The sequence below is a fragment of the Scyliorhinus canicula genome, chromosome 5 (genome assembly GCF_902713615.1).
Source record: "Scyliorhinus canicula chromosome 5, sScyCan1.1, whole genome shotgun sequence".
In the NCBI taxonomy this organism is placed as follows: domain Eukaryota; kingdom Metazoa; phylum Chordata; class Chondrichthyes; order Carcharhiniformes; family Scyliorhinidae; genus Scyliorhinus; species Scyliorhinus canicula.
Window position 1 is genome coordinate 221,479,860 of NC_052150.1, and position 15,518 is coordinate 221,495,377.

At 49.0% G+C, this 15,518-nt stretch overlaps 1 protein-coding gene across 3 annotated transcripts in view; it reads left to right on the forward strand.

Annotated features, from left to right (window-relative positions):
• The window catches only part of plcd1a (phospholipase C, delta 1a), a 178,731-nt gene that overhangs the window by 135,175 nt on the left and 28,038 nt on the right, over nucleotides 1–15,518 (forward strand). For all 3 annotated transcript variants that reach the window (XM_038798567.1, XM_038798568.1, XM_038798566.1), the window contains 2 exons: nucleotides 1,356–1,500; nucleotides 7,259–7,411. In XM_038798567.1, the coding sequence (XP_038654495.1) occupies nucleotides 1,356–1,500; nucleotides 7,259–7,411 (298 nt within the window). The remainder of the gene's footprint in view (nucleotides 1–1,355; nucleotides 1,501–7,258; nucleotides 7,412–15,518) is intronic.

Here is a 15,518-nt window from a genome sequence, read left to right on the forward strand (position 1 = left end):
TCTCTCCACTCTTATCAAAACCGTTCAGAATTTTAAACACCTCTACTTGGTCACACCTCAACCTATGTTTCAAAAGCAGAGTGACCCTGCCTGACAAGCCTTTCCTGATACATAGACCCATTTCTCATATCACGCTTGTAAATCTTCTCTCTCGCACCTCGATATCCATTTCAGAACATGGCGACCAGAACTATATGCAATGCGATCTGACCACGGTTTGATACAGATTTAGCATAACCTGCCTAATTTTGTTTTTGGTCCTTTTTAAAAAAAATATATAAATTTAAGAATACCCAATTCTTTTTTTTTCCAATTAAGGGGGGATTTAGCGTGGCCAATCCACCTACCCTGCACATCTTTTTTGGATGTGTGGGGGCGAAACCCACACAGACCAGGGGAGAATGTGCAAACTCCACACGGACAGTGACCCGGGGCCGGGATGGAATCTGGACCCTCAGGGCTGTGAGGCAGCAGTGCTAACCACTGTGCCACCGTGCCGCCCCTACTTCCCTACTTTTCAATTGTCTCCCTCTTTAGTTACGAGGGGACACAAGTTCAAGGTGAGCGCCAGGAGGTAAAGGGGGGGGATTTGAGGAAAACCTGGTTTACCCAGAGGGTGGTGACGGCCTGGAATGCACGGCCTGGCAGGGTGGTAGAGGCGGGGTTGCCTCACATCCTTTAAAAAGTAGCTGGATGAGCACTTGGCCCGTCATAGCATCCAAGAGCTGGCAAATGGGATTAGGTCGGCAGGTCAGGTGTTTTTCACGAGTCGGTGCAGACTCGATGGGCCGAAGGGCCTGTTCTGCACTGTGTGAATCTGAAATAAAGCCTAGTTTGCTTTTGTTGACGACTTCACTAACCTCTGGCGCAGTTTTGTGATTGATGTATTTTTAAACTCAAGATCTCTTTGTTCCTTCACCCCACCTAGACTTGAACCTTCCACGTAAAGACTGACCTCCCTATTCTTCCTTACAAAATTAACGGAAAATAACAGAAGCAAGCAATTTTCGGAGAGGTTTTTGCTGGAGTAAAATGAAAGGAGACTTTCCTGTGAGAGGCAGCTTGGCAGTCAAGCTGATTTAGGGTAATTGGCCAAAGAACCAGATGGGGAAATTGGGAGAGTTTTTGACAGAGGGGGTTGTTGAAAGGGAGGTGGAAGCAGGTTCAACAATGACCTTCAAAAGGGAATTGGAGAAAGCCTCGAGGGGGAAACACAATTGCAGGATTATGGAAGAGCAATTGAGTGCGACCAATTGGATTCCTCTTTTGTAGAGCTGGTACAGGCACCATGGGCCGAATGGCCTCCTACACTGTGTGATGCTATAATAAGCTGAGCTATGGTATCTTGCCCACAGTGCCCTGAATAAAGGCTGCCGCTGTGTGGAGCTGGACTGTTGGGACGGGCGAGACGGCGAACCGGTCATTTATCACGGCTACACCCTAACCTCAAAAATCCTCTTCAAGGACGTCATTCAAACCATACAGCAATACGCATTCAAGGTAAGCCGAGGTTCAAAGCACTCAGCGCAAGCCTTCAGTCCTAGATTTTGGTTGCTCAGTTCTTCGCAAGCCAGGGAGCCTTTTGGATTCATCTATGGTGGGCACTGTCAAACTCTGGGGCGCGACCCGCGGGTGGGTCGAGTGCGGGTGTCGGGAGGGTCGGTGAGCCGTCTATCGCGGCGCTCCCGCTGGCGCAAATCCGCGTGCAACAGCCGGATTTTAATAATGCCGGCTTCAAGCGGACTTCAAAATGGCCAGGAACAGATAAAAGAAATTTGGCCGTGCTGCCCATGCGCGCCCAATCATTGGTGCGCATGCACCCTGTTGATCGGGCACGCATGCGCAGTGCGGTTGCATTTTTTAATATGATCGCAGCCTTTTTTTCCAAAGTTCTGGGGGCCAAAGGGACCCAAAACCATTTTGTCCATTTTTGTCAGCAACAAACAAGGTAAGAGAAAATGGTGGGTCGTGAAGGTCGCTTGGCGCGGGTCGCGTAGGTCGGCCTCATATTAGTTTTCCTCATGGCCGATGACGCCCAGCTCCACCTCGCCACCACCTGTCTCCAACTCCTCCTTTTTTTGCTAAACTATCAGACTGCTTCTCTGACGTCGTCCTGGGAGAGCGGAAATTTCCTCCCAGTGAAACATTCGGAAGACTGAAGCCGTTGTCTCTGGTCCCAAGCTACCGACTCCCGTTCCCTCCCCCCACCCCCTCCGGCGACCGTCGCGGACTGACCCAGGCTGTACCAGACCTCGGTCTTCTATTTGGCTGCAAGGTAAACTTTGTACTCCCGTCGCTAAAGCTGCTGACTTCAAACGTCGCCAACCCGCCCCACCCACCTCAACAGGAGAAGGCAGGGTAGATGGTTAAGCCCCCCCCCCCCCCCAACTATCTCTGTAAACTCTTCCAGCCCCACAGTGCAGCCCTGTGCTCAATCCCTCCACCAGTGGCCGTCATCGCTCAGCTGTCTGAGCCCCGAGTTCTGCAATTCTCTGCCTAAATCTCGCTGCCTCACGGCCTCGCTTCCCGGCTCCTTAAAACGCAGTTCCTTGGCCAAGCTTCTATCCCTCTGTCCTAATGTCTCCTCGTATGGCTATGCTGTCAAACGTTTCTTTATAAAGCTTCTGTGAAGTGCCTATGGGATGTCTCAGTGCTTTAGATGGTAGATGTATATAAGTTTCTGCTGCTTCCTCTCGTGTCCACGATCCTGTTTCCTTTGGAAAGCATCTGAGCTATTTTGTTCGACACTCTGGCCACTCTGCCAGTAAAGACCTCTCTCCTCGTTCCCTCGATGGATTTATTTTTTTCTAAATAATTTTTATTGAAATTTTTACAAAATATAAACATCTTGACTCTATTCACAAACAACCGAGGTAACACCCCAAGAACAATACCCCCCCAACTTCAAGAGCAACTTCAAACAAAAGGAAAAAGAAAAAAAAACAAAAGAACACCCAAACAACAAAAGGGAAAGAGATAGCACCCGCCACATCCCACATACCCATGTACACAGATCCCCCTCCCCCCAATCCAAACCCCCCCCCCCCCCCCTCCGGGTTGCTGCTGCTGCCAGCCTATTTCCCTACCGTTCCGCCAGGAAGTCCAGGAAAGGCTGCCACCGCCTGAAAAACACTTGTACTGATCCCCTCAGGGCAAATTTCACCTTCTCCAATTTAATGAACCCCGCCATATCATTGATCCAGGCCTCCTCGCTTGGGGGCCTCGCATCCTTCCATTGGAGCAAGATCCTCCGCCGGGCTACTAGGGACGCAAAGGCCAGGACCCCGGCCTCTATCGCCTCCTGCACTCCCGGCTCCACTGCAACCCCAAAAATTGCGAGTCCCCAGCCTGGCTTGACCCTGGATCCTACCACCCTCGACACCGTCCTTGCTACCCCCTTCCAAAACTCCCCCAACGCTGGGCATGCCCAAATCATATGGGCGTGGTTCGCTGGGCTCCCCGAGCACCTAGCACACCTGTCTTCACCCCCGAAAAACCTACTTATCCTCGTCCCAGTCATGTGGGCCCTATGCAGCACCTTGAACTGTATGAGGCTAAGCCTCGCACAGGAAGAGGAGGAATTCACTCTCTCCAGGGCATCCGCCCACGTCCCCTCCTCAATCTCCTCACCCAGCTCCTCTTCCCATTTACCCTTCAGTTCCTCCACCGAGGCCTCGTCTACCTCCTGCATTACCCGGTATATGTCCGAAATTCTCCCTCCTCCAACCCACACCCCCGAGAGCACCCTGTCCCGTACCCCACGTGGGGGCAACAAGGGGAACCCCTCCATCTGCCGCCTGGCAAACGCCCTCACCTGCATGTACCTAAACATGTTCCCCGGGGGGAGCCCAAACTTCCCCTCTAACTCCCCCAAACTCGCGAACCTCCCCTCCACAAACAGGTCCCTCAATCTCCTAACCCCTACCCTCTGCCAGCCCAGAAATCCGCCATCAATGCTCCCCTCGATGGATTATTAAAGACCGTGATCCAGGCCTCTGTCTTTGGACACTCCCACAAGTGGAAACATTCACTCGACATCGACCCTGCCCAGCCCGTTCGTGATTTTCCGAACCTCTTCCTTTTTCAAAAAAAGAAAATGGCCCGATCTGTTCAGTCTTTGCTGATGAAGCTGCGGTAACTCAGTTGCAAGGCCATCGTCGTAAATCATTTTTTCCCTCCACTTTCTCCTGGCCTCCTGATTCCCTGTCGCAGTGAGGACCCCCCGGAGCTGTGCACGGTGGTCTCTCAGCAGAAAATGCATTTTGCACAGCGCCAACACTTTAGCACTGCTGCCTCACAGGGGGTGACACGTGGTTAGCACTGCTGCCTCACAGGGGGTGACACGTGGTTAGCACTGCTGCCTCACAGGGGGTGACACGTGGTTAGCACTGCTGCCTCACAGGGGGTGACAGTGGTTAGCACTGCTGCCTCACGGGGGGGCTCAGCGATTAGCACTGCTGCCTCACAGGGGGTGACACAGTGCTCAGCACTGCTGCCTCACGGGGGGGGGGGCTCAGCAATTAGCACTGCTGCCTCACAGGGGGTGACACAGTGCTTAGCACTGCTGCCTCACAGGGGGTGACACGTGGTTAGCACTGCTGCCTCACCGGGGGGGGGGCTCAGCGATTAGCACTGCTGCCTCACAGGGGGGTGACACAGTGCTTAGCACTGCTGCCTCACGGGGTGACACTGGTTAGCACTGCTGCCTCACGGGGGGGCTCAGCGATTAGCACTGCTGCCTCACGGGGGTGACACAGTGCTTAGCACTGCTGCCTCACAGGGGGGGGGCTCAATGATTAGCACTGCTGCCTCACGGGGTGCCACAGTGGCTATCACTGCTGCCTCACAGGGGTGGCACTGTGATTAGCACATGCTGTATCTTATAGATGGTACACACGGCTGCCACTGTTTGTCGGTGGTGGAGGGTTTGAATGTTTTGTGGAAGGGGAGCAATCAAGCGGGGCTGCTTTGTCCTGGATGGTGTTGAGCTTCTTGAGTGTTGTTGGAGCTGCATTAATCCAGGCAAATGGGGGAATATTCCATTACACTCCTGACTTGTGTCATTTAGATGGTGGACAGGCTTTGAGGGTGGTGGGGGGAGGGTGGGGGGAGGGGGGGGGGTGGTCAGGAGGTTAGTTACTCGCTCTTGTAGCCACAGTATTAATATGGCTAGTCCAGTTCAGTTTCTGGTCACTGATAGCCGCCAGGATGTTGATGGTGGGGATTCAGCTATGGTAGTGCCATTGACATTGAAGGGCGATAGATGGTCATTGCTTGGCGTGAATGTTACGTGCCGCTTGTCAGCCCAAGCTCGGATATTGTCCAGGTCTCGCTGCATTTGGACATGAACTGCTTCATTATCTGAGGAGTTGTGAATGGTGTTGAACACTGTGCCGTCATCCGAAAACATCCCACTTCTGACCTTATGATGGAAGGCAGATCATTGATGAAGCAGCTGAAGATGTTTGGGAACTAGGACACTACCCTGAGGAACTCCTGCAGTGATGTCCTGGAGTTGAGATGATTGACCTTCAACCACCACAACCATCTTCCTTTGTGCCAGGTATGACTCCAACCAGTGGAGAGTTTCCCCCTGATTCCCATTGACTCCAGTTTAGCTAGGGCTCCTGGACGCCATACTCGGTCAAATGCTGCCTTGATATCAAGGACAGTCATTCTCACCTCACCTCTGGCCTTCAGCTCTTTTGTCCATGTTTGAACCAAGGCTGTAATGAGGTCAGGAGCTGAATGACCCTGGCGGAACCCAAATTTAGTGTCACTGAGCAAGTTATTGCTGAGTAAGGGCCGCTTGATAGTACTGTTGATGGCTCCTTCCATCACTTACTGATGATGAAGAGTAGACTGATGGGATGCAATTGACTGTGTTGAATTTGTCCTGTTTCTCGTGTACAGGACACACCTGGGAAATTTTCCACATTGCGAGTAGATGCCAGTGTTGTAGCTGTACTGGAACAGCTTGGCTAGGGGCACAGCTAGTTCTGGAGCACAAGTCTTCAGGATTATTGCTGGAATATTGTCAGGGTCCATAGCCATTGCAGTATCCAGTGCCTTCAGCTAATTCTTGATATCACGTGGAGTGAATCGTATTGGCTGAGGACTGAGATCTGCGATGTTGGGGATCTCTGGAGGAGACCCAGATGGATCATCCACTTGGCACTTCTGGCTGAAGATTGTTGCGAATGCTTCATACTTGTCTTTTGCACATACTGTGCTGGGCTCCTCCATCACTGAGAATGGGGATATTTGTGGAGCCTCCTCCGCTGGATGTGGCAGGACTGCAGAGCTTAGATCTGATGTGTTTTTTTGTGGAATCGCTTGGTTGTGTCTACCACTTGCTGCTTGTGCTGTTTGGTACACAAGTAATCATGCTGTAGCCTCCCCAGGTTGACACCTCGGTAAGCCTGGCATTGCTCCTGGCACGCTCTCCTGCATTCTTCATTATTTTGTCATTTGCTCATTGTAGTTTGTTGGAGCTTGCTGTCCGCAAATTGACTGTCACGTTACCGTCATTACAATAATGACTACACTTCCGAAGTACTTCATTGGCTGTAGCACACCTTGCAGGTTGGCCTCATGTTTCTAGATTGTTATCTAAATGCATATCTTTCCTTCTAACGGTTTGGTTTTAGTAACATTCATGGGTTTGTCTATCAACAGGATTATGAACAAAATCTCAGAATGTGGATTGGAGTAAATTTACAACAAAGATCAGGCCATTCAGCCCGATTGGTTTATGTTCTGCTCGAGGCTCATTCCAACCCTACTTCATCTCCCCCTGTCAGCAAATCCTTCTATTCCTTTCCCCTTCATACATTTATCTGGTTTCCCTGTCCTCAACTACTCCTTTTGGTAGTGAGTTCCCATTTGCACTATTGGGCAAAGAAGATTTGCCTGAATTTCCTATTGGATTTATCAGAGACTATCATCTATTTATGGCCTCTAACTGTGGTTTCCTCCATAAGGTTAAACATCTTCGATATGTCCACGCTATTGAGCCCTTTTATGAACTCAAGGCCTCTATTAGGTCATCCCTAATCAAACCTTGATGATCAATTGGGGTTTAATCACTTTGATATCATTGCTTTCCACACATAGAGCAAGGCCTCCATCAAAGGTGGCCAATTATGTCGACTCCACTCTTTGCCTCCTGTTCGCAATAGTGCCCTGTTCCTAACTCCTTGTTGTAGGCCGAAGCCTGTTCACTGTAGTGACGACGTGTTGTGATGTTTGTTCCCAGGTCTCTCCCTATCCTGTCATCCTGTCCCTGGAGAATCACTGCAGCATCGAGCAGCAGATTGTCATGGCCCAGCACTTGAAGAGCATCCTTGGAGACATGCTGCTCACCAGCACAATTGACGGCAAAGTCCCGACCAACTTCCCCTCGCCTGAGGTAAGGAGCAGCACTCTGCAAGGTGGGAACGGTTGTACAGCCATGATAAGACCATAAGACATAGGAGCGGAAGTAAGGCCATTCGGCCCATCGAGTCCACTCCACCATTCAATCATAGTTGATTTCAACTCCATTTACCCGCTCTCTCCCCATAGCCCTTAATTCCTCGAGAAATCAAGAATTTATAAATTTCTGTCTTAAAGACACTCAACGTCCCGGCCTCCACCGCCCTCTGTGGCAATGAATTCCACAGACCCACCACTCTCTGGCTGAAGAAATTTCTCCTCATCTCTGTTCTAAAGTGACTCCCTTTTATTCTAAGGCTGTGCCCCCGCGTCCTAGTCTCCCCTGCTAATGGAAACAACTTCCCTACGTCCATCCTATCCAAGCCATTCATTATCTTGTAAGTTTCTATTAGATCTCCCCACAACCTCCTAAACTCCAATGAATATAATCCCACGATCCTCAGACGTTCATCGTATGTTAGGCCTACCATTCCTGGGATCATCCGTGTGAATCTCCGCTGGACCCGCTCCAGTGCCAGTATGTCCTTCCTGAGGTGTGGGGCCCAAAATTGCTCACAGTATTCTAAATGGGGCCTAACTAGTGCTTTATAAAGCCTCAGAAGTACATCCCTGCTTTTATATTCCAAGCCTCTTGAGATAAATGACAACATTACATTTGCTTTCTTAATTACGGACTCAACCTGCAAGTTTACCTTTAGAGAATCCTGGACTAGGACTCCCAAGTCCCTTTGCACTTTAGCATTATGAATTTTGTCCCCGTTTAGAAAATAGTCCATGCCTCTATTCTTTTTTCCAAAGTGCAAGACCTCACACTTGCCCACGTTGAATTTCATCAGCCACTTCTTGGACCATTCTCCTAAACTGTCTAAATCTTTCTGCAGCCTCCCCACCTCCTCAATACTACCTGTCCCTCCACCTATCTTTGTATCATCGGCAAACTTGGCCAGAATGCCCCCAGTCCCGTCATCTAGATCGTTAATATATAAAGAGAACAGCTGTGGCCCCAACACTGAACCCTGCGGGACACCACTTGTCACCGGTTGCCATTCCGAAAAAGAACCTTTTATCCCAACTCTGCCTTCTGTCTGACAGCCAATCGTCAATCCATGTTAGTACCTTGCCTCGAATACCATGGGCCCTTATTTTACTCAGCAGTCTCGCGTGAGGCACCTTGTCAAAGGCCTTTTGAAAGTCAAGATAGATAACATCCATTGGCTCTCCTTGGTCTAACCTATTTGTTATCTCTTCAAAGAACTCTTAACAGGTTTGTCAGGCACGACCTCCCCTTACTAAATCCATGCTGACTTGTCCTAATATGACCCTGCACTTCCAAGAATTTAGAAATCTCATCCTTAACGATGGATTCTAGAATTTTGCCAACAACCGAGGTTAGGCTAATTGGCCTATAATTTTCCATCTTTTTTCTTGTTCCCTTCTTGAACAGGGGGTTACAACAGCGATTTTCCAATCCTCTGGGACTTTCCCTGATTCCAGTGACTTTTGAAAGACCATAACTAACGCCTCCACTATTTCTTCAGCTATCTCCTTTAGAACTCTAGGATGTAGCCCATCTGGGCCCGGAGATTTATCAATTTTCAGACCTTTTAGTTTCTCTAGCACCTTCTCCTTTGTGATGGCAACCATATTCAACTCTGCCCCCTGACTTTCCTGAATTACTCATGTCTTCTACTGTGAAGACTGACACAAAGTACTTATTAAGTTCCTCAGCTATTTCCTTGTCTCCCATCACTAGATTACCAGCGTCATTTTGGAGCGGCCCAATGTCTACTTTTGCCTCCCGTTTGTTTTTAATGTATTTAAAGAAACTTTTACTATCATTCCTAATGTTACTGGCTAGCCTACCTTCATATTTGATCCTCTCCTTCCTTATTTCTCTCTTTGTTATCCTCTGTTTGTTTTTGTAGCCTTCCCAATCTTCTGACTTCCCACTACTCTTTGCCACATTATAGGCTCTCTCTTTTGCCTTGATGCATTCCCTGACTTCCTTTGTCAGCCATGGCTGCCTAATCCTCCCTCTGATAACCTTTCTTTTCTTTGGGATGAACCTCTGCACTGTGTCCTCAATTACTCCCAGAAACTCCTGCCATTGCTGTTCTACTGTCTTTCCCACTAGGCTCTGCTTCCAGTCGATTTTCGTCAGTTCCTCCCTCATGCGCCTGTAATTACCTTTATTTAACTGTAAAACCTTTACATCTGATTCTACCTTCTTTCTTTCAAATTGCAGACTGAATTCTACCATATTATGATCACTGCTTCCTAAGTGTTCCCTTACTTTAAGATCTTTTATCAATTCTGGCTCATTACATAACACTAAGTCCAGAATAGCCTGTTCCCTTGTGGGCTCCATCACAAGCTGTTCCAAAAAGCCATCCTGTAAACATTCAATGAATTCCCTTTCTTTGGGTCCACTGGCAACATTATTTACCCAGTCCACCTGCATATTGAAGTCCCCCATGATCACTGTGACCTTGCCTTTCTGACATGCCCTTTCTATTTCGTGGTGCATTTTGTGCCCCTGGTCCTGACCACTGTCAGGAGGCCTGTACATAACTCCCATTATGGTTTTTTTTGCCTTTGTGGTTCCTCAACTCTACCCACATAGACTCCACATCGTCTGACCCTATGTCGCTTAGTGCTATTGATTTAATTTCATTTCTAATTAACAAGGCAACCCCGCCCCCTCTACCCACCTCTCTGTCTTTTCGATAGGTTGTAAATCCCTGGATGTTTAACTGCCAGTCCTGAACCCCCTGCAACCACGTCTCTGTGATGCCTACCACATCATACCTGCCAGTCACAATCTGGGCCACAAGCTCATCTACCTTGTTCCGTACACTGCGGGCATTTAAATATAGCACCTTTAATTCCCTATTGACTGTCCCTTTTTGTTTTCTTAGTGTGGTGGACCTTGGTTTACTGAGCCTTTCCATACACTGTGTCATATTTTGTGAGATGGGGACTATCGTAACCTCTCCTGAGCTCTGTCTTTTCGTGATTTTTTGTAATCCTAAGCAGCTACGCTTCCCACTGATTCCTTCACCTCTTGGCTCCCTGACTTTCCGTTCCCCCCCAATCTCTAGTTTAAAGTCCTATTGACCACCCTATTTACTCTTTTCGCCAGAACACTGGTCCCAGCTCGGTTCAGGTGGAGACCATCCCAATGGTATAGGTCCCCCCTGTCCCAAAACTGATGCCAGTGTCCCATGAAAAGGAACCCCTCTTTCCCACACCACTCTTTCAGCCACGTGTTAACTTCCCTTATTCTTGCCTCCCTATGCCAATTTGCACGTGGCTCGGGCAGTAATCCGGAGATTATGACCCTTGAGGACCTGTTTTTTAATTTGAATCCTAGCTCTTTATAATCTCTAAACAGGTGATGATAGTGAACAGATGATGGTAGTGAACGGTGGAGCAGGCTGTAGGAGCGGAATAGTCTACGCCTGCCCCTATTTCAAGTGCTCATGCGCTCTTCCGTTACTGCAAATGTGATCTCATCCTAAAAAGGATAGATCAGGGTGCTTCGTAAATAATGAAAGACTCGAAACAGTGGATGCACAGAGACTTGTGACTCCAGGCGAAGTAAATCATGGGCGGCAAGGTGGCACAGTGGTTAGCACTGCTGCCTCACAGCAGCAGGGACCCGGGTTCAATTCCAGCCTCGGGTCACTGTCTGTGTGGAGTTTGCACTTTCTCCCCGTGTCTGCGTGGGTTTCCTCCAGGTGCTCCTGTTTCCTCCCACAGTCCCAAGATGTGCGGGTTAGGTGGATTGGCCGTGATAAATTGTCCCTTGGTATCCAGGTATGTGCAGATTAGGCTCTGGATTACAGGGATAGGGTGGGGTGGACAGGGGGAGTGGATAAGGGTCAGGGGCTCTTTCGAAGGGTCGGTGCAGACTCGATGGGCCAAATGGACACTGCCTGCATTGTAGGGATTCCATAATTAAAATATCATAAATCGGGAGAGAAAATACGCAAAAGGCTAATGGAAAGCAGCCCTTTATATCAATAGCGATTGGAGAAGTTAGGGACTGTTATTCTTGGGAGAAATAGTCGAGAGGAGAGTTGATAGCGATGCCCAAAATCATCTTTTTTTTTTTAAGAGTACCCAATTCATTTTTTCCAATTAATGGACAATTTAGCGTGGCCAATCCACCTATCCTGCACATCTTTGGGTTGTGGGGACGAAACCCACGCAGACACGGGGAGAATGTGCAAACTCCACACAGACAGTGACCCAGAGCCGGGATCGAACCTGGGACCTCAGCGCCATGAGGCTGCAGGGCTAACCACTGTGTCACCGTGCTGCCCCGGGCCGGGATGCTCAAAATCATGAGAGGTCAGAGGAGGTAGAGAGAAGCTGTTCCCACTCGTGAAAGGATCAAGAAGAAGAGAGCACAGATTGAAACTAATTCGGAGAAGTGCCGAAAGTACCATGAGGAATTTTTCCCCCCACAGCGGGTGGGTGGTTAGAGTCTGGAACGCACTGTCTGAGAGTGTGGTGGAGGCAGGTTCAATCGAAGCTTTCAAAAAGGAATGTTATCTGAAAGGGAAGAATGTGCCGGGTTACGGGTCGAAGACAGGAGAATGACACTCAGTTAATTGTTCATCCGGAGAGCTGGAACAGACACGATGGGCAGAATGGCCCCTTTTTTGTGCTGTAACAATTCTACGATGTCGAGGACTAGTATACAAGGGGGTAGAAGTCATACGTCAGCTGTACAAAGCACCGGTTAGACCACACGAGGAGTAATGTGAGCTAAATTGGCATTGGAGAGAGCAGTGTCTGTAGCACTAACAATTATACTCAAAGCCGAGAGACTGGTTCAATAGAGGCTTTATTGTTGTACAATGTTGTCCCTGCATCCGCAACTGTAGACTAAGGATCTGAGCAGCTCTCATGCATATTTATACACAAGCTCCCTGTGGGCGGAGCTAGCCGGCAGGGGCTTACCGGAGGAACCTGTATTACAGGTACAGGCATACATCCCCCTACTGCAGTACACATAACTACAGTGGTTATCTCACCACAGTGTCGATTTGCTAGAATGGACCCACGCAGATTGAATCGTGAGGGGTGATTACACAAACTAACTCTGTGTTCCCTGAAAGTGAGAAGGTTAAGGGATGTTTGATTGACATTTTCCAGATATTGTGGGGAACAGATCGGGGCGATAGAAAGGAACTCTTTCCACTACCACACCCGGAAAGGGAACTGGAAATCCAATGGGTGGGGGTAGGTTTGAATTTGGTTTTGAAGACCTTTGCAGTCCAATAGCTTCCAGTAACTCTCCGCCAGCAAGTCTTGCAGGCAGACTTGTAAGAATGTGATCCTAGATCGGCTGTAGTGAGGGCAACTAAACCAAAGCTCATTAAATACTTCAGCATGGTTTGGGTGGAACTTGCCTTGTGCAAGAATTACAGCGTGACAACTGGTGTTTACATAGTGCCTTTAACAGAACAAAATACCCCAAAGTGTTTCACAGGACGGGTACCAGGCAGAAGCTGACAATAAGGAGATATTTCAGGTCATAGAATTTACAGTGCAGAAGGAAGCCATTCGGCCCATCGAGTCTGCACCGGCTCTTGGAAAGAGCACCCTACCCAAGCTCAACATCTCCACCCTATCCCCATAACCCAGTAACCCCACCCAACACTAAGGGCAATTTTTGGACACTAAGTTCAATTTATCATGGCCAGTCCACCTAACCTGCACATCTTTTGGACTGTGGGAGGAAACCGGAGCACCCGGAGGAAACCCACGCACACACTGGGAGGATGTGCAGGCTCCGCACAGACAGTGACCCAAACCGGGAATCGAACCTGGGACCCTGGAGCTGTGAAGCGATTGTGCTATCCGCAATGCTACCGTGCTGCCCTGGTCAAATGACCAAAATCACGGTCAAAAAGAGGTCAGCTTTAAGGAGTCTTTGATGATACAGTACAAAGTTAGGCGGCATTGTAGACAGTCTAGATGATAGCATAACATTGCAAGGAGATATTGGCAGACGAGGTGAATTTGGAAAAATTGTGGCAGATGGAATTCAATGTAAACAAGCGTGAGGTTATCCATTTGGACTAAAACAGGGTAGAGCAGCGGCGCTTTCTAAACGCTGAGGTTAGGTACAGGGGATGTCCAAAGATACTTGGGGATTCAGGGACATAGATCCTTAAAATTCCAGGAACAAGTGCAGAAAATAATCAAAAAGGCTAATGGAATTCCAACCTTTATATTTAGAGGATTGGAGTATGAAGACACGGGGGTTATGCAGCAACTTTACAAAACTAGGGTTGGACCCCATTTGGAGTCACTGTGAGCAGCTCTGGGTACCACACCTTAGGGAGGATATTTTGGCCTTGGAGTGAGGGCAATATAGGTTTATAAAAATGATACCTGGACTTGCAGAGGTTAAGTTACGTGGAGAAAGGGCAGCACGATGGTGCCTCTTTATTATTGTCACATGTAGGCTTACATTAACACTGCAATGAAGTTACTGTGGAAAAACCCCGAGTCGCCACATTCAGGCGCCTGTCCGGGTACACGGAGGGAGAATTCAGAATGTCCAATTCACCTAACAAGCACGTCTTTCGGGACTTGTGGGAGGAAACCGGAGCACCCGGAGGAAACCCACGCAGACACGGGGAGGAGGTGCAGACTCCTCACAGGCAGTGACCTAAGGGGGGAATCGAACCGGGGACCCTAGCGCTGTGAAGCAACAGTGCCACCCACTGTGCTAACGTGCCACAAACCAATAAATAAGTAAATAAAGTTACGTGGCGAGATTACACAAATTCGGCCTGTTTTCGCTCGAATTTTGAAGGTCATGGGATGATCCGATCGAAGTATTCAAGATATTAGCAGGAAAAGGCAGGGTTGACAAAGATAAATTGTTTCCACTGGTCGGAGATTCTAAAACTAGGGGGCATGGTCTAAACATGAGGGCCAGATTATTGAGGAGAGATGCGAGGAAGAACGTCTTCACTCAAAGGGTGGTAGAGGTTTGGAACTCGCTCCCATAAACAGCAGTTGAAACTAGAACAGTTAATTTTAAATCTGTGATAGGTAGATTTTTGTGAAGCAAAGATAATAAGGGATGTGGGCCAGAAGCGGGTATATGGAGTTAGGTCACAGATCAGCCATGATCTCATCAAATGGCGGGACAGGCTAAAGGGGTGAATGGCCTACTCCCGGCAGTTGAGGCATAGATACGGGCAGCACAGTGGTTAGCACAGTTGCTTCACAGCTCCAGAGTCCCAGGTTCGATTCCACGCCCTTACTACTTTCTGAGTAAAGAACCTACCTCTGACATCTGTCCTGTATCTATCTCCCCTCAATTTAAAGCTATGTCCCCTCGTGCTAGACATCACCATCCGAGAAAAAAGGCTCTCACTGTCCATCTTATCTAATCCTCTGATCATCTTGTACGCATGTATGCAGAGACTGCACGTTCTCTCCGTGTGTGCGTGGGTTTCCTCCGGGTGCTCCGGTTTCTTCCCACAGTCCAGAGATGTGCAGGTTAGCTGGATTGGCCATGCTAAATTGCCCTTTGTGTCCAAAAAGATTCAGATGGGGTTACTGGGTTGAAAATGAAATGAAAATCGCTTATTGTCACGAGTAGGCTTCAATGAAGTTACTGTGAAAAGCCCCTAGTCGCCACATTCCGGCGCCTGTTCGGGGAGGCTGGTACGGAAATTGAACCATGCTGCTGGCCTGCCTTGGTCTGCTTTAAAAGCCAGCGATTTAGCCCAGTGAGCTAAACCAGCCCCTCCCCAGTTATGGAGATAGGGTGGAGGTGTGGGTGTAGGTAGGGTGCTCTTTCCAAGGGCTGGTGCAGACTCGATGGGCCAAATGGCCGCCTCCTGTACTGTAAATTCTATGAGATGGAGAATTCCAGATCTTGGGACCATGGAGATGGAAGGCGTGTCGACCAGTTGTGGGGTGGTAGAAATTGGGAAACGTGCGAGAGGCCAGAGGGTGGCGGGGGCTGGAGGAGATTACGGGGAAAAGGAGGAGAGGGGGGAGGGGCGAAGGGGGCTTAGCGCATGTTAGGATCCCAGAAGATG